Source organism: Eleutherodactylus coqui, chromosome 6, assembly GCF_035609145.1.
Source record: "Eleutherodactylus coqui strain aEleCoq1 chromosome 6, aEleCoq1.hap1, whole genome shotgun sequence".
In the NCBI taxonomy this organism is placed as follows: Eukaryota; Metazoa; Chordata; class Amphibia; order Anura; family Eleutherodactylidae; genus Eleutherodactylus; species Eleutherodactylus coqui.
In genome coordinates, this window is record NC_089842.1 from 223,696,576 (window position 1) to 223,716,121 (window position 19,546).

General features: G+C 54.6%; 1 protein-coding gene across 1 annotated transcript in view; it reads right to left on the reverse strand.

The window, feature by feature from the left end:
• The window catches only part of THBS3 (thrombospondin 3), a 30,838-nt gene extending 13,481 nt beyond the window's left edge, over window positions 1–17,357 (reverse strand). The window contains exons 1-12 of the mRNA XM_066608946.1: window positions 17,223–17,357; window positions 14,975–15,181; window positions 9,994–10,250; window positions 6,842–6,944; window positions 6,735–6,761; window positions 6,582–6,664; window positions 6,403–6,454; window positions 2,807–2,955; window positions 2,598–2,738; window positions 1,140–1,217; window positions 921–1,073; window positions 730–840 (exon numbers count right to left, since the gene is read on the reverse strand). Of these exons, the coding sequence (XP_066465043.1) occupies window positions 730–840; window positions 921–1,073; window positions 1,140–1,217; window positions 2,598–2,738; window positions 2,807–2,955; window positions 6,403–6,454; window positions 6,582–6,664; window positions 6,735–6,761; window positions 6,842–6,944; window positions 9,994–10,250; window positions 14,975–15,181; window positions 17,223–17,295 (1,434 nt within the window). The 5' untranslated portion in view covers window positions 17,296–17,357. The remainder of the gene's footprint in view (window positions 1–729; window positions 841–920; window positions 1,074–1,139; window positions 1,218–2,597; window positions 2,739–2,806; window positions 2,956–6,402; window positions 6,455–6,581; window positions 6,665–6,734; window positions 6,762–6,841; window positions 6,945–9,993; window positions 10,251–14,974; window positions 15,182–17,222) is intronic.
• Window positions 17,358–19,546: the final 2,189 nt, after the last annotated feature.

Sequence of the window (19,546 nt, forward strand, 5' to 3'; positions counted from 1 at the left end):
CCCCCATCACCAGATCCCATCACTGGACCCCATCAGTACCCACTCCCATCTCCAGATCCCATCAATGCATACTTACATCACCAGATGCCATCAGTGCACACTCCCATCACCAGATCCCATCACTGGACCCCATCAGAGCATATCCCCGTCACTGGATCCCTTCACTGCTTAACTTCACTCATCACTGGATCCCATCAATGCAAACCCCCATCACCACATCCCATCAGTGCAAACCCCCTCACCAGATCCCATCAGTGCATACCCCCATCACCGGATCCCATCAGTGCACACCCCCATCACCAGATCCCATCAGTGCACACCCCCATCACCAGATCCCATCAGTGCATACCCCCATAACCAGATCCCATCAATGCATACCTCCATCACCAGATCCCATCAATGCATACCTCCATCACCAGATCCCATCAATGCATACCTCCATCACCAGATCCCATCACTGGACGCCATCAGTGCATACCCCCATCACCGGATCCCATCACTGCTTAACTCCACTCGTGACTGGATCCCATCAATGCAAACCCCTCATCATTAAATCCCATCAGTGCACACCCCCATATCCCATCACCACACCCCACAATATCACTGGATCCCATCACTGCCCCCTGTAACCAGATCCCATAATGACACCCCTCATCACTGCACATACCCACTTATTACCGGATCCCATCCCTGCTCCCCATCACCAGATCCCATTACTGCTTCTCATACCTGGCGGCAATGTTTGTTGTTATCGATGCATGGCATAGCCTCGTCGGGGTACCCGTCGATATCCGTGTCTCTGCCACACGTGTATCCATTACCAGCCCAACCAACATTGCACTGCAAGAAGGCAAAGTGGAAGAAGTGTCAGCTGCTGGGGCCACAGGCATGCCCGTGGTATACGGCAAGACGCCTCTTACCGCACATGTGACATCCCCATTCCTTTCAAACACACAGTGCGCGTTCACATGGCAGGGGTTGAAGGTAGGTCCCGCACACGACTTCTTCGGTGCACATCCCAAAGACTGGTTCCCAACAAATCCTGGCTTGCAGGGGCCACATTTATATGAGCCCTGAAAAAGGAGAGCAGGGGTGAGTGCGATGAGAGCGGCAGGGCATACGAGCATGTAGACACTTACCACCGTGTTCGTACAGATGGAGTTCGCGGCGCAGCCACCATTATTCCCATCATTGCATTCATCAATGTCTGTGCAAACCTGGAAAACAGGACAGATCAAAAATGAGGCATGAAGTAGACCCCAGCAGGGTCCTGCACCCCACAGACCAGCCCCTCAGGGTACTGCACCCCGCAAACCAACCCCTCAGTGTGCTGCACCCCACAGACCAACCCCTCAGGGTCCTGCACCCCACAGACCAGCCCCTCAGGGTACTGCACCCCGCAAACCAACCCCTTAGTGTGCTGCACCCCACAGACCAACCCCTCAGGGTCCTGCACCCCACAGACCAACCCCTCAGTGTGCTGCACCCGACAGACCAACCCCTCAGTGTGCTGCACCCCACAGACCAACCCCTCAGGGTCCTGCACCCCACAGACCAGCCCCTCAGGGTACTGCACCCCGCAAACCAACCCCTAAGTGTGCTGCACCCCACAGACCAACCCCTCAGGGTCCTGCACCCCACAGACCAACCCCTCAGTGTGCTGCACCCCACAGACCAACCCCTCAGTGTGCTGCACCCCACAGACCAACCCCAGCAGGGAGCTGCACCCCACAGAGCAACCCCTCAGGGTCCTGCACCCCACAGAGCAACCCCAAAGGGTGCTGCACCCCACAGACTTACCCACACTCCCCCTCCAGGATCCTGCACCGCAAAGAGCACCTCCAGGGTCCTGCACCCCACAGACCAACGCCTCAGGGTGCTGCACCCAACAGATATATACTCCACACACCACACCCAGGGTCCACCTTCCCCTCGGAGTCTTGCACCTCACACACTTACCCCACACACCACACCCAAGGGTCCAGCACACCCCTCCCCCTCAGGGTCTTGCACCCCACAGACTTACCCCACGTACCACACCCAGGGTCCAGAACCCCCCTTCAGGGTCTTGACCCCACAGACTTACCCCACACACCACACCCAGGGTCCAGCACCCCCCTTCATGGTCTTGCACCCGACACCACACCCAAGGGTCCATCACCCCCCTCAGGGTCTTGCACCCCACAGACTTACCCCACACACCACACCCAAGGGTCCAGCACACCCCTCCCCCTCAGGGTCTTGCACCCCACAGACTTACCCCACGTACCACACCCAGGGTCCAGCACCCCTCCTCAGAGTCTTGCACCCCACAGACTTACCCCACACACCACACCCAAGGGTCCAGCACACCCCTCAGGGTCTTGCACCCCACGGCCTTACCCCACATACCACACCCAGGGTCCAGCACCCCCCTTTACGGTCTTGCACCCGACACCACACCCAGGTTCCAGCACCCCCTTCAGGGTCTTGCACCCCACAGACTTACCTCACACACCACACCCAGGGTCCAGCACCCCTCCTCAGAGTTTTGCACCCAACAGACTTACCCCACATGCTGAGGGCAATAACACCATAAAGGCTGATTTTCTGCCCACCTGTTTGCTGGCTTTGGCATAGTCTGTGCCCACTCCAGACACGGAGTTGCCTTTGAATCCGCGTGGACAGGCCTCACAGCGGAAACCAGGAGATGTGTTGATGCATTTAGAACCAGTGAAACAAGGATTGGCATGAGAGCACTGCAAGGAGAATAGGGGGTCAACGGGCATCCCCTCACCCCCCACTGCCCCTGTATCACCATCCATACCTCGTCGATGTCCGCACAGTGCGTGCCATTACCGTGAGAGCCCGTGGGGCAGGGGCCACAGCGATACCCGGGGTACTCATATGTCTCCATACAGTCCACACCCTGAAAACACGGGTTGGGGTTACAGCGGGAGCGGTGTTCATGGAACCCTGAGAGTGAGACAGCAGATAACAACGAGGCCGACATCCAATAGCACAACACCCTACAGGAGGAGTGACTGCTGGTCCTCTGCAGCCCCCTCACCCTATAGTAGTAGGGGTGACTAATAGTAAGAATGATATAATCTTTATTTATATAGCGCAAACATATTCCGCAGCGCTTACAAAAACAGGGGGTACAGAAAGACAAAACCTCAAAAATACAAAAAACAGTTGATGGAGACAATAAGGGTGCGGGTCCAAGGAGCTTACATACTACAGATAATGGGGTGAGGGTCCTGCTCCAAGGAGCTTACATACTACAGATAATGGGGTGAGGGTCCTGCTCCAAGGAGCTTACATACTACAGATAATGGGGTGAGGGTCCTGCTCCAAGGAGCTTACATACTACAAATAGTGGGGGGATACAGAAGGTAAAGGGGCTGGAGATGTGCACAGTATGGCGAGGTGGAGAGTGTGGGGTGATATACACATAGACAATGGTCAGACCGTATAGTGGTTGAATCAGTATGACTGCAGGGGGTGGTTGTCAACCTACAGTAGGAGGAGTCACTTTGCTGGTCCTCTGTAGTCCCCCGTCACCCTTAAATAGGAGGGGTGACTGCTGGTCCTCTGTACCTCCCCCGTCACCCTATAGTAGGAGGAGTTACTCTGCTGGTCTTTTGTAGCCCCTCCCCCACCTACAGTAGGAGGAGTCACTCTGCTGGTCTTCTGCAGCACCCTAATTAGTAGAACAAGTCACTTTGCTGGTTCTCTCTAGCCCCCCTTCACCCTATAGTAAAAGTAGTCACTCTGCTGGTCCTCTCTAGCTCCCTGTTACCCTAAAGTAGGAGGAGTCACTCTGCTGGCTCTCTGCAGCCCTCAGTCACCCTATAGTAGGAAGAGTCACTCTGCTGGTCCTCTGCAGCCCTCTGTCACCCTATAGTAGAACAAGTCCCTTTGTTGGTCCTCTCTAGCTCTCCGCCAGCCTACAGTAGGAGGAGTTACTCAGCTAGTCCTCTGTAGCCCCCTGTCACCCCCTAGTAGGAGAAGTCACTCTGCTGCTCCTCTGTAGCCCCCCCCCCCCACGTCGCCTTAGAGTAGGAGGAGTCAGTATGCTGTTCCTCTGTAGCCCCCCCCCCGTCACCTTACAGTAGGAGTAGTCACTCTGCTGGTCCTTTGTATACCCCGTCACCCTATAGTAGAACAAGTCACTCTGCTGGTCCTCTCTAGCCCCCCCGTCACCCTATAGTAGGAGGGGTCACTCTGCTGGTCCTTTCTAGCCCCCCACCCCACGTCACCCTATAGTAGGAGTAGTCACTCTGCTGGCCCTCTGCAGCCCTCTGTCACCCCATAGTAGAACAAGTCCCTTTGCTGGTCCTCTCTAGCTCCCCGTCAGCCTACAGTAGGAGGAGTTACTCAGCTGGTCTTCTGTAGCCCTCCCCCTTTCCCCCCGTCACCCTATAGTAGGAGAAGTCACTCTGCAGCCCCCCCCATCACCCTATGGTAGGAGGAGTCATTCTGCTGGTCCTTTGTAGCCCCCCGCCAAATTACAGTAGGAGTAGTCCCTATGCTGGTCCTCTGCCATGCTATAGTAGGAGGAGTTACTCTGCTGGTCCTCTGTAGTTACTGTCACCCTATAGTAGGAGGAGTCACTTTGCTGGTCCTTTGTCATCTTATATTAGGAGGAGTCACTCTGCTGGTCCTCTCTAGTCCCCCATCACCCTATAGTAGGAGGAGTCACCCTACTGGTCCTCTATATCCTCCCCCTCCCCTGTCACCCTCTAGTAGGAGGAATCACTCTGCTGGTCCTCTGCAGCACTCAGACACCCTTTTACTAGGAGGAGTCACTTTGCTGGTCCTCTGTAGCCCCCCCCCCTGTCACTCTATAGTAGGAGGAGTCACTTTGATGGTCCTCTGTAGCCCCCCTGTCACCCTATAGTAGGAGGAGTCACTCTATTAGTCCTATGTAGCCCTCCTGTCACCTTACAGTAGGAGGAGTCACTCTGCTGGTCCTCTGTCATCCTATAGTAGGAGGAGTCACTCTGCTGGTCCTCTGTCATCCTATAGTAGGAGGAGTCAAACTGCTGGTCCTCTCTAGCCCCTGTCATCCTATACTAGGAGGAGTCATTCTTCTTCTTCTGTGTAGCCCCCCGTCACCCTATAGTAGGAAGAGTCACTCTGCTGGTCCTCTGCAGCCCTCAGTCACCCTATAGTAGGAGGAGTCATATTGCTGGTTCTGTCTAGCATCCTTGTCACCCTATAGTAGAAGGAGTCAATCTGCTGGTCTTCTGATGCCCCCGTCACCCTTTAGTAGGAGTCACTGTGCTGGTCCTCTGTAGCCCCCCGTCACTTTACAGTAGGAGTAGTCACTATGCTATTCTTCTGCCATTCTATAGTAGGAGGAGTCACTCTGCCGTTCCTCTGTAGCCCTCAGACACCCTTTAGTAGGAGGGCTCACTCTGCTGGTCCTCTCTAGCCACCTTTTACTCTATAGCAGTGGTGTCATTCTGCTGCTTCTCTATAGCCGCCCTGTCAACCTTAAGTAGGAAGCGTGACTGCTGGTTCTCTGCAGTCCCCCCGTCACCCTATAGTAGGAGGAGTCACTTTGCTTGTCCTCTGTAGCCCCCTCGTCACCCTATAGTACGAGGAATCACTCTGCTGGTCCTTTGTAGCCCCCTGTCACCCTATAGTAGGAGGGGTTACTCTGTTGGTCCTCTGTAGCCCTCAGACACCCTTTAGTAGGAGGAGTCACTTTGCTGGTCCTCTGTAGCCCCCCCCCCCCCCGTCATCCTTAAGTAGGAGTGGTGACTGCTGGTCCTCTGCAGCCCTCAAACATCCTTTAGTAGGAGGAGTCACTTTGCTGGTCCTCTGTAGCCCCCCCCCTCTGTCATCCTATAGTAGGAGGAGTCACTCTGCTGGTCATCTCTCCCCCATCCATGTCACCCTATAGTAAGAGTATTCACTCTGCAGGTCCTTTGTGACCCCGCCCCCATCACCCTATAGTAGGAGGAGCCACTCTGCTGGTCCTCTCTGCTGGCCCTCTGTAGCCCCCGTCACCATTCTATAGTAGTCACTCTGGTGGTCCTCTCTAGACCCTTGTTACCCTATAGTAGGAGGAGTCACTTTGCTGGTCCTCTGTAGCCCCCCCTGTCCCCCTATAGTAAGAGGAGTCACTACGCTGGTCTTCTGTAGCCCTCCTGTAACCCTATAGTAGGAGGAGTCACTCTGCTGGTCCTCTGTCATCCTATAGTAGGAGGAGTCACTCTGCTGGTCCTCTGTCATCCTATAGTAGGAGGAGTCACTCTGCTGGTCCTCTCTAGCCCTCCATCATTCTACATTATGAGGGGTTGCTCAGAGAGGTGACTGTGCTGGTCATTTGTAGTCAGTGACCGATTAGATCAGCTCCCAGTTTCTGAGTGGCTGTATAGAGTTGTGCAGAGTATGCTGGGTACTTACCGCAAACCTGGCACTCCATGATTGTGTTCCGGATGAGGGACATCTCCTTCACCTGGCCATAAACAGAGAGATCAGTCATTGAGGACCCTCGCTGTCTCATAGTAAGAGCTATCAGTGCTGCCCCCACCGGGTTATACATGTGACTGCAGACTGTACCCTGCAGTGTAACAGCCCCTCACCTGCTCCCGAATGTCCTCCCGAAGCTCGGCCAGGACCTTATTGAAGAGGGTCATCTGTGTGATCAGGGCCTTGGTGTGCTCCCCTGAGAAGAGACGACAGGGCTGTAATACCCACATATCGCCACCACTACCGCAGAGGAGCTGTGTACTCACCCAGGATGGAGTTCACAACGCCATTCACTGTGAGGAGGAGACACAAAGCCGACAGGTGAAGAAGGGGCCACACACATGTACAGATCACCCTCACCCTGACACCCTACCTGTATTGTGGATGGACTCGTCATCCTGAAAGGGGCACTCACTCAGGGCACCCACCCTGCTCAGGGAACCCCCGAGAACCAACTTCATGGACTCCACAGAACCCTGAATAGGAAGGAAGAGAAGAAATGCCCAGGTGAGAAGAGGAAAATTAAACCGGACCCCCACCCAGGTAAGAGGAAGGACGCTAAGCTGGACCCTAACCCACAGGTAAGAGGAGGAAAATGAGACCGGACCCCCACCCAGGTAAGAGGAAGGATGCTAAGCCGGACCCTAACCCACAGGTAAGAGGAGGGAAATGAGACCGGACCCCCACCCAGGTAAGAGGAAGAACGCTAAGCCGGACCCTAACCCACAGGTAAGAGGAGGGAAATGAGACCGGACCCCCACCCAGGTAAGAGGAAGGACGCTAAGCCAGACCCTAACCCACAGGTAAGAGGAGGGAAATGAGACAAGACCCCCACCCAGGTAAGAGGAAGGACGCTAAGCCGGACCCTAACCCACAGGTAAGAGGAGGAAAATGAGACCGGACCCCTACCCAGGTAAGAGGAAGGACGCTAAGCTGGACCCTAACCCCCAGGTAAGAGGAGGAAAATGAGACCGGACCCCCACCCAGGTAAGAGGAAGGACGCTAAGCCGGACCCTAACCCACAGGTAAGAGGAGGGAAATGAGACCAGACCCCCACCCAGGTAAGAGGAAGGACGCTAAGCCGGACCCTAACCCACAGGTAAGAGGAGGGAAATGAGACCGGACCCCCACCGAGGTAAGAGTAAGGACGCTAAGCCGGACCCTAACCCACAGGTAAGAGGAGGGAAATGAGACCAGACCCCCACCCAGGTAAGGGGAAGGACGCTAAGAAGGACCCTAACCCACAGGTAAGAGGAGGAAAATGAGACCGGACCCCCACCCAGGTAAGAGGAAGGACACTAAGCCGGACGCTAACCCCCAGGTAAGAGGAGGAAAATGAGACCGGACCCCCACCCAGGTAAGAGGAAGGACGCTAAGCCAGACGCTAACCCCCAGGTAAGAGGAGGAAAATGAGACCGGACCCCCACCCAGGTAAGAGGAAGGACGCTAAGCCAGACCCTAACCCACAGGTAAGAGGAGGGAAATAAGACCAGACCCCCACCCAGGTAAGAGGAAGGACGCTAAGCCGGACCCTAACCCACAGGTAAGAGGAGGGAAATGAGACCGGACCCCCACCCAGGTAAGAGGAAGGACGCTAAGCTGGACCCTAACCCACAGGTAAGAGGAGGGAAATGAGACCGGACCCCCACCCAGGTAAGAGGAAGGATGCTAAGCCGGACCCTAACCCACAGGTAAGAGGAGGGAAATGAGACCGGACCCCCACTGAGGTAAGAGTAAGGACGCTAAGCCGGACCCTAACCCACAGGTAAGAGGAGGGAAATGAGACCAGACCCCCACCCAGGTAAGAGGAAGGACGCTAAGCCGGATCCTAACCCACAGGTAACAGGAGGGAAATGAGACCAGACCCCCACCCAGGTAAGAGGAAGGACGCTAAGAAGGACCCTAACCCACAGGTAAGAGGAGGGAAATGAGACAAGACCCCCTCCCAGGTAAGAGGAAGGACGCTAAGCCGGACCCTAACCCCCAGGTAAGAGGAGGAAAATGAGACCGGACCCCCACCCAGGTAAGAGGAAGGACGCTAAGAAGGACCCTAACCCACAGGTAAGAGGAGGGAAATAAGACCGGACCCCCACCCAGGTAAGAGGAAGGACGCTAAGCCGGACCCTAACCCACAGGTAAGAGGAGGGAAATAAGACCGGACCCCCACCCAGGTAAGAGGAAGGACGCTAAGCCGGACCCTAACCCTCAGGTAAGAGGAGGGAAATGAGACCGGACCCCCACCCAGGAAATTTGGAATCGTAGTAAACGTGCCGACCCCCAGAATAAGAGATCACTGAGAAGACCCAAAACTTAACGTTTATTTATTAAAATGGCGTATACACAAAAGACATACAGTATGGCCGCCTGCAGACGAGCGGGTCGGATCCGGCGGCGAGAATTCTCGCCGCGGGACCCGACCCGAGAGCCTGCAGGGACGAGCGCGTACTCACCCGCGCCTGGCGGCCCCGGCTCTTTCATGTGCCGGCTGACGGGCAGCCGGTGCATGCGCAGACCGGAGCCGGCGGCCGGGTGAGTGACGTTTCTGTGCGAGGCTCTGCGAGCCCCGCACAGAAATAGGACATGCCGCGGTTTGTTTGCCGCGCGACATTTCGCGCGGCCAAACCGCGGCCGTCTGCATAGGAGTGCGTATTGTAATGCACTCCTATGCAGGCTTTCAGTGGCGGAAATCCCGCGGATAATCCCGTGTGCAGGCGGCCTTAGGCATATATTCTCTCACTTCGTGAATGATCCTATGCGATTCTGAAATATGACTAATGCAAATCCCTAAAATTCTAGTTTTAAGGATTTCTGCTGTTCCTTTCACCATATAGATTAACCATCAAAAGGACGCCGGGTCATATTGGTGACATCAAATTAGGCACCACAGTCACCAATACCTAATATCGTCAGGGAGGCTCATATCCATCTCTTTATGAATACACGGATATGGGGGTCCCTCTCCCCCAATTTAAAGTGGATACCCGTTTACAACTTGCAATCCTTTTCAAAAAGGAGTCATTACATGGGAAAGGCGGCCGTCACACTGATAGTGATACACAGATAAATGATATATTCTTCATCCCTCGTGGACTTGGAGTGTATTATCCCAGTGATTGCACAAATCGCATCTTCATGACTTATGTAGCGCCTTCTACTATGCCTCAGCAGCCAATCAGACTCTGCCGGAGGCAGGGCCTAACAGGCTAAGTCACACGGCAGACATGGAGGCCTTTGTTAGGCTTCCAGCTGCCATGGTAACTCCTTGCCGGTGGTCAGAACAGGAAGTGGGTGCGCCGCTCTTCTACTACACTTCCTGCTGTGACCACTGACAGCGGACAGCAGGCCAGGCAATCAGCTGATAGACTGGGATCCCGAGTGGCGGAGCCGCAGGACAGGTCAACAGTTGTAAAAGGCTGGAATACACCAATTCCCTGACAGCAAGCTGAGATAGTAAGGAGCTCATATAGTGTATTAGAAAGCTACAGCGCTCATAATACAGGCCCCCCTGCCCTTCCCCCTCTATACCTGCATTCGCTGGTACGCCTTGTGCCCGGAGCGGATCTCGCCCGCTTCCACCTCAGACTGTGGGATGATCATCATTTCGGGGAGCCCCTGGCTGGTGTCCACTTGCTTGCAGTCCACATAGAGCTCCAGGGTCAGAGTGTCACCCCGCAGACCGCTAAGCCGCAGGATCACACTGTGGGGGCTCCCGTCGGACAGGTTGGCATTCTGTAAGCTCACCAAGTGCAGCTTGGAGTCTTCCCGCATGTAGCGCACTAGGACTGCAAGAAGACAGCGGCTCAAGACCTGTGCCCGCCCCACAAACACCCAGATAATGTCTCATCCCCGCCCCACAGACACCCAGATGTCTCGTCCCCCTCTACTGACACCCAGATAATGTCTCGTCCCCCTCTACTGACACCCAGATAATGTCTCATCCCCCTCTACTGACACCCAGATAATGTCTCATCCCCGCCCCACACAGACACCCAGATAATGTCTCATCCCCGCCCCACACAGACACCCAGATAATGTCTCGTCCCCGCCCCACACAGACACCCAGATAATGTCTCGTCCCCCCCTACTGACACCCAGATAATGTCTCATCCCCCCCAACACACAGACACCCAGATAATGTCTCGTCCCCCCCTACTGACACCCAGATAATGTCTCGTCCCCGCCCCACACAGACACCCAGATAATGTCTCGTCCCCCCCTACTGACACCCAGATAATGTCTCGTCCCCGTCCCCCACAGACACCCAGATAATGCTTCATCCCCGCCCCACAGACACCCAGATAATGTCTCATCCCCGCCCCACAGACACCCTAGATAATGTCTCGTCCCCCCCACACACAGACACCCAGATAATGCCTCATCCCCGCCCCACAGACACCCAGATGATGTCTCATCCCCGCCCCACACAGACACCCAGATAATGTCTCATCCCCGCCCCACAGACACCCAGATAATGTCTCATCCCCGCCCCACAGACACCCAGATAATGTCTCGTCCGCACCCCACAGACACCCAGATAATGCCTCATCCCCACCCCACAGACACCCAGATAATGTCTCATCCCCACCCCACAGACACCCAGATAATGTCTCGTCCGCACCCCACAAACACCCAGATAATGTCTCGTCCCCCCCAACACACAGACACCCAGATGATGTCTCGTCCCCCCCTACTGACACCCAGATAATGTCTCGTCCCCGCCCCACACAGACACCCAGATAATGTCTCGTCCCCACCCCACAGACACCCAGATAATGTCTCGTCTCCGCCCCACAGACACCCAGATAATGTCTCGTCCCCACCCCACAGACACCCAGATAATGTCTCGTCCCCGCCCCACAGACACCCAGATAATGTCTCATCCCCGCCCCACACAGACACCCAGATAATGTCTCGTCCGCACCCCACAGACACCCAGATAATGTCTCATCCCCCCCAACACACAGACACCCAGATGATGTCTCGTCCCCCCCTACTGACACCCAGATAATGTCTCGTCCCCGCCCCACACAGACACCCAGATAATGTCTCGTCCCCACCCCACAGACACCCAGATAATGTCTCGTCCCCGCCCCACAGACACCCAGATAATGTCTTGTCCCAGCCCCACAGACACCCAGATAATGTCTCGTCCCCACCCCACACAGACACCCAGATAATGTCTCGTCCCCCCCTACTGACACCCAGATAATGTCTCGTCCCCGCCCCACACAGACACCCAGATAATGTCTCGTCCCCGTCCCACACAGACACCCAGATAATGCTTCATCCCCGCCCCACAGACACCCAGATAATGTCTCATCCCCGCCCCACAGACACCCAGATAATGTCTCGTCCCCCCCACACACAGACACCCAGATAATGCCTCATCCCCGCCCCACAGACACCCAGATAATGTCTCATCCCCGCCCCACACAGACACCCAGATAATGTCTCATCCCCGCCCCACAGACACCCAGATAATGTCTCATCCCCGCCCCACAGACACCCAGATAATGTCTCGTCCGCACCCCACAGACACCCAGATAATGCCTCATCCCCGCCCCACAGACACCCAGATAATGTCTCATCCCCGCCCCACAGACACCCAGATAATGTCTCGTCCGCACCCCACAAACACCCAGATAATGTCTCGTCCCCCCCCAACACACAGACACCCAGATGATGTCTCGTCCCCCCCTACTGACACCCAGATAATGTCTCGTCTCCGCACCACACAGACACCCAGATAATGTCTCGTCCCCACCCCACAGACACCCAGATAATGTCTCGTCCCCGCCCCACAGACACCCAGATAATGTCTCGTCCCCACCCCACAGACACCCAGATAATGTCTCGTCCCCGCCCCACAGACACCCAGATAATGTCTCATCCCCGCCCCACACAGACACCCAGATAATGTCTCGTCCGCACCCCACAGACACCCAGATAATGTCTCATCCCCCCCAACACACAGACACCCAGATGATGTCTCGTCCCCCCCTACTGACACCCAGATAATGTCTCGTCCCCGCCCCACACAGACACCCAGATAATGTCTCGTCCCCACCCCACAGACACCCAGATAATGTCTCGTCCCCGACCCACAGACACCCAGATAATGTCTCGTCCCTACCCCACACAGACACCCAGATAATGTCTCGTCCCCGCCCCACAGACACCCAGATAATGTCTCGTCCTCGCCCCACACAGACACCCAGATAATGTCTCGTCCCCGCCCCACAGACACCCAGATAATGTCTCGTCCCCACCCCACAGACACCCAGATAATGTCTCGTCCCCACCCCACACAGACACCCAGATAATGTCTAATCCCCGCCCCACAGACACCCAGATGTCTCGTCCCAACCCCACACAGACACCCAGATAATGTCTCGTCCCCGCCCCACAGACACGCAGATAATGTCTCGTCCCCACCCCACAGACACCCAGATAATGTCTCGTCCCCACCCCACAGACACCCAGATAATGTCTCGTCCCCGCCCCACAGACACCCAGATAATGTCTCGTCCTCGCCCCACAGACACCCAGATAATGTCTCATCCCCACCCCACAGACACCCAGATAGTATCTCGTCCCCCCCCACACAGACACCCGAATAGTGTCTCGTCCCAGTCCCACAGACACCCAGATAATGTCTCGTCCCCGCCCCACAGACGCCCAGATAGAGTCTCGTCCCCCCTACACAGACACCCAGATAGTATCTCGTCCCCCCCCCACACAGACACCCAGATAATGTCTCGTCCCCACCCCACAGACACCCAGATAATGTCTCGTCCCCGCCCCACAGACACCCAGATAATGTCTCGTCCTCGCCCCACAGACACCCAGATAATGTCTCATCCCCACCCCACAGACACCCAGATAGTATCTCGTCCCCCCCCACACAGACACCCGAATAGTGTCTCGTCCCAGTCCCACAGACACCCAGATAATGTCTCGTCCCCGCCCCACAGACGCCCAGATAGAGTCTCGTCCCCCCTACACAGACGCCCAGATAGTATCTCGTCCCCCCCCCACACAGACACCCAGATAATGTCTCGTCCCCACCCCACAGACACCCAGATAATGTCTCGTACCCGCCCCACAGACACCCAGATGTCTTGTCCTCGCCCCACAGACACCCAGATAATGTCTCATCCCCACCCCACAGACACCCAGATAGTATCTCGTCCCCCCCCACACAGACACCCGAATAGTGTCTCGTCCCCACCCCACAGACACCCAGATAATGTCTCGTCCCCGACCCACAGACACCCAGATAATGTCTCGTCCCTACCCCACACAGACACCCAGATAATGTCTCGTCCCCGCCCCACAGACACCCAGATAATGTCTCGTCCTCGCCCCACACAGACACCCAGATAATGTCTCGTCCCCGCCCCACAGACACCCAGATAATGTCTCGTCCCCACCCCACAGACACCCAGATAATGTCTCGTCCCCACCCCACACAGACACCCAGATAATGTCTAATCCCCGCCCCACAGACACCCAGATGTCTCGTCCCAACCCCACACAGACACCCAGATAATGTCTCGTCCCCGCCCCACAGACACGCAGATAATGTCTCGTCCCCACCCCACAGACACCCAGATAATGTCTCGTCCCCACCCCACAGACACCCAGATAATGTCTCGTCCCCGCCCCACAGACACCCAGATAATGTCTCGTCCTCGCCCCACAGACACCCAGATAATGTCTCATCCCCACCCCACAGACACCCAGATAGTATCTCGTCCCCCCCCACACAGACACCCGAATAGTGTCTCGTCCCAGTCCCACAGACACCCAGATAATGTCTCGTCCCCGCCCCACAGACGCCCAGATAGAGTCTCGTCCCCCCTACACAGACACCCAGATAGTATCTCGTCCCCCCCCCACACAGACACCCAGATAATGTCTCGTCCCCACCCCACAGACACCCAGATAATGTCTCGTCCCCGCCCCACAGACACCCAGATAATGTCTCGTCCTCGCCCCACAGACACCCAGATAATGTCTCATCCCCACCCCACAGACACCCAGATAGTATCTCGTCCCCCCCCACACAGACACCCGAATAGTGTCTCGTCCCAGTCCCACAGACACCCAGATAATGTCTCGTCCCCGCCCCACAGACGCCCAGATAGAGTCTCGTCCCCCCTACACAGACGCCCAGATAGTATCTCGTCCCCCCCCCACACAGACACCCAGATAATGTCTCGTCCCCACCCCACAGACACCCAGATAATGTCTCGTACCCGCCCCACAGACACCCAGATGTCTTGTCCTCGCCCCACAGACACCCAGATAATGTCTCATCCCCACCCCACAGACACCCAGATAGTATCTCGTCCCCCCCCACACAGACACCCGAATAGTGTCTCGTCCCAGTCCCACAGACACCCAGATAATGTCTCGTCCCCGCCCCACAGACACCCAGATAGAGTCTCGTCCCCCCTACACAGACGCCTGGCTCATGTCTCGTTCCACCTGCTCATTTTACCTTTGTTGACCTTCCCCACTATGGATGCCTCCAGCCACTTGGTGTTATCTTTCTTGGAGTAGAAGCCAAAAAGAACCCCGCCAGCTTTGGCAGGAAGACGGAGCGTCGCCAGGAAATAAATGTCATTGACAGTCAGCATCTCCGAGCGGACCTTCTCCACTGCACTGCTCATGTGACGAGACTCACTGACTGTCATAAGGTCCACCACTGTGGAGGAAATAACAGAGGTTGTCAGAGCACCAGGTCAACAAGACGTTGTCAGAGCTTCCCCCACCCCCCCCAAATAGTCAAATCATAACATTAAAAGTATGGAAGACAAAGGGGTTTAACTCCATAGCGCTGTGCAGAGCAGGAACATATCCAAGGAATGAGGGATCTGGACATAAGAAGGTCTAACTCCCTACATAGAGGTCCATGAAGAAGGAGAGGCACTAGTGGTCCCTGTCTATATGGAGGTTACTGGAGGAGAGGCTCCAGGGGTCCCCACCTATATAGAGGTCCATGAAGAAGCAAAGGCACTAGGGGTCCCCACTTATATGGAGGTCAGTGGAGAGGGAGAGGCACTAGGGGTCTCCCCCTATACAGAGGTCAATGGAGAAGGAAAGGCACTAGGGGTCCACACCTACACAGAGGTCAGTGGAGAAGAAGAAGCACTAGGGGTCCCCACCTATACGCAGATCAATGGAAAAGGAGAGGCACTAGGGGTCCCTACCCACATAGAGGTCAATGGAGGAGAGGCACTAGGGGTCCCCACCTATATGGAGTTCAGTGGAGAGGGAGAGGCACTAGGGGTCTCCACCTATACAGAGGTCAATGGAGAAGGAAAGGCACTAGGGGTCCACACCTACATAGAGGTCAGTGGAGAAGAAGAAGCACTAGGGGTCCCCACCTATACGGAGATAAATGGAGAAGGAGAGGCACTAGGGGTCCCTACCCACATAGAGGTCAATGAAGGAGAGGCACTGGCGGTCCATACCTATATAGAGGTCGGTGGAGAAGGAGAGGCACTATGGGTCCCTACCTACATGCAGGAGTGGCACTCGGGGTCCCTGCCTACACGGAGGTCAGTGGAAAAGGAGAGGCACTAAGGGTCCCTGCTTAAGAGGAGGTCCATGAAGAAGGAGAGACCCGAGGGGTGCCCGGCTAAGAGAAGGTCCATAAAGAAGAAGAAGCACTAGGGGTCCCTGCCTAAGAAATGGTCTGTGAAGAAGGAGAGGCACTAGGGGTCCATGTCTACATAGTGGTCCATGAAGAAAGAGAAGCACTTGGGGTTCCCACCTACATAGAGGTACATAAAAAAGAGAGGCACTAGGGGTCCCCGCCTACATAGAGGTCCATGAAGACGGAGAGGCACTAGGGGTCCATGCCTAAAAGGAGGTATGTGGAGAAGTAGAGCACCAGGGGTCCCAGCCTAAGAGGAGGCCTTTGGAGAAGGAGAGGCACTAGGGGCTCAAGTCTACATAGTGGTCCATGAAGAAGGAGAGGCACTAGGGGTCCCCACCTAGAAACAGCCCCCGTACAGGGTGTGTGTGTATATATATATATATATATATATATATATATATATATATATATATATATATATATATATATATATATGTGTATATATATATATATATATATATATATATACACCCTGTTTCCCTGAAAATAAAACCTATTCCAAAAATAGGCCCTAGCAAAAAAAAAAAATCAGGAATTTTCATATGCAGAATGATTTTTCAGGATTTTTAGGGCTGCTTAAACTATAAGCCCTACTCCAAAAATAAGCCCTAGATACAGTTACTCAAAAAGGGTTTGAATAGTATCTAGGCAGCAATACATGTAAAAAAGTCAAATCTTTTGGAGCAAAAATTATTATAGGACCCTGTCATATTTTCAGGGAAACAGGCAATATATACATATATGTACAAGCAGCACCGTACAGCCCGGTACATAAATATATATATACACACATATGCAGCCCCAGTACAGCCCAATATATAGATACATGCACCCGTACAACCGTGTGTGTGTATGTATATATATATATATGCAGCCCCAATATATATACTCATGCAGCCCCGTATGTATATATATATACATGCAGCTCCCCTACAGCCCCGGTATATATATATATACATGCAGCTCCCCTACAGCCCCGGTATATATATATATACATGCAGCTCCCCTACAGCCCCGGTATATATATATATATACATGCAGCTCCCCTACAGCCCCGGTATATCGGGCGGTCTCCTACTCTCACCCTGCAGCTCCTGGCGGGCGGCGGCGCCGCTGAGGTAGAGGAGGAGCAGGACGGTCAGCGACAGCGGCGACATCGGAGCGCAGTTGGGAGCGCAGAGCACCGGACACAGCGGCTCCTGTCTGCCCGGACCCGCCCCCGACCGCCGCCCCGCATTCCGCCGCTTAACCCACTGCTGCCCGGGCATCAGCACCTCACGTGACCCCTCAACCCGCCTGCCCGGTGACCCCCGACACAACAGTCCTGTACACACCCTTTATGTAACCTAGGCCCCCTCATATGAAAAAGAGGAGAAGCAGTGTGCAGCAGGGAGGCCTCCAATGCCACAGATGCTTTACATTCTAAACAGTATACTGGTATATTCCATCCCTGTCCTCCTTGCTGCACACTGCTTTCCCTCTTCCTTGTGTCATCTCTGTCCTCTCTGCTGCACACTGCTTTACCTCTTACTTCTGTCATCCCTGTCTTCTTTGCTGCACACTGCTTTGCCTCTCACTTCTATTATCCATGTCCTCTCTGCTGCACACTGCTGTACCTCTCACATCTGCCATCCCTGTCCTCTGTGCTAAACGCTGCTTTCCCTCTTCCTTGTGTCATGTGTCCTCTCTGCTGCACACTGCTTTACCTCTTACTTCTGTCATCCCTGTCCTCTGTGCTGCACACTGCTGTACCTCTTACTTCTGTCATCCCTGTCCTCTGTGCTGCACACTGCTTTACCTCTTACTTCTGTCATCCTTGTCCTCTGTGCTGCACACCGCTGTACCTCTCGCTTCTGTCATCCCTGTCCTCTGTGCTGCACACTGCTTTCCCTCTCACTTCTCTCATCCCCGTCCTCTGTGCTGCACACTGCTTTCCCTCTCACTTCTCTCATCCCTGTCCTCTGTGCTGCACACTGCTTTACCTCTTACTTTTGTCATCCCTGTCCTCTGTGCTGCAGAATGCTTTCCCTCTTCTGTCATCTCTGTCCGCTCTTCTGCACACTGCTTTCCATCTTACTTCTGTCATCCCTGTCCTCTGTGCTGCACACTGCTTTCTCTCTTACTTCTGCCATCCCTGTCCTCTGTGCTGCACACTGCTTTACCTCTTACTTTTGTCATCCCTGTCCTCTGTGCTGCACACTGCTTTCCCTCTTCTGTCATCTCTGTCCGCTCTGCTGCACACTGCTTTCCATCTTACTTCTGTCATCCCTGTCCTCTGTGCTGCACACTGCTTTCTCTCTTACTTCTGCCATCCCTGTCCTCTGTGCTGCACACTGCTTTCCCTCTTCTGTCATCCTTGTCCGCTCTGCTGCACACTGCTTTCCATCTTACTTCTGTCATCCCTGTCCTCTGTGCTGCACACTGCTTTCTCTCTTACTTCTGCCATCCCTGTCCTCTGTGCTGCACACTGCTTTCCCTCTTCTGTCATCTCTGTCCGCTCTGCTGCACACTGCTTTCCATCTTACTTCTGTCATCCCTGTCCTCTGTGCTGCACACTGCTTTCTCTCTTACTTCTGCCATCCCTGTCCTCTGTGCTGCACACTGCTTTCCCTCTTCTGTCATCTCTGTCCGCTCTGCTGCACACTGCTTTCCATCTTACTTCTGTCATCCCTGTCCTCTGTGCTGCACACTGCTTTCTCTCTTACTTCTGCCATCCCTGTCCTCTGTGCTGCACACTGCTTTCCCTCTCACTTCTGTCATCCTTATCCTTTCTGCTGAACACTACTTTCTCTCTTGTGTCATGGGTCTCCTCTCGGCTGCACACTGCTGTTTATCTTCCTTCTGTCATCCCTGTCCTCTCTGCTGCACACTGCTTTCACTCTTCCCTGTGTCATCTGTGTCCTCTCTGCTACCCACTGCTTTCCTATTACTTCTGTCATCCCTGTCCTCTGTGCTGCACACTGCTTTCCCTTCTGTCATCCCTGTCGCCTCTGCTAGACACTGCTTTCCCTCTTCCCTGTTTCATCTGTGTCCTCTCTGCTGCGCACTGCTTTTTCTCTTCCCTGTGTAAAATGTGTCCTTTCTGCTGCACACTGATTTTCCTCTTCCCAGTAATCTGTGTCCTCTCTGCTGTACACTGCTTTCCCTCTTACTTCTGTCATCCCTGTCCTCTCTGCTGCACACTGCTTTCCCTCCTTCCTGTGTTATCTGTGTCCTCTGTGCTGCACACTGCTTTCCCTTCTTCCCTGTCATCTGTGTCCTCTCTGCTGCACACTGCTTTCTCCCTTACTTCTGTCATCCCTGTCCTCTCTGCTGCACACTGCTTTTTCCTCCTCCCTTTCATCCCTGTCCTCTCTGCTGCACACTGCTTTACCACTTCCCAGTGTCATAGGTGTCCTCTCTACTGTA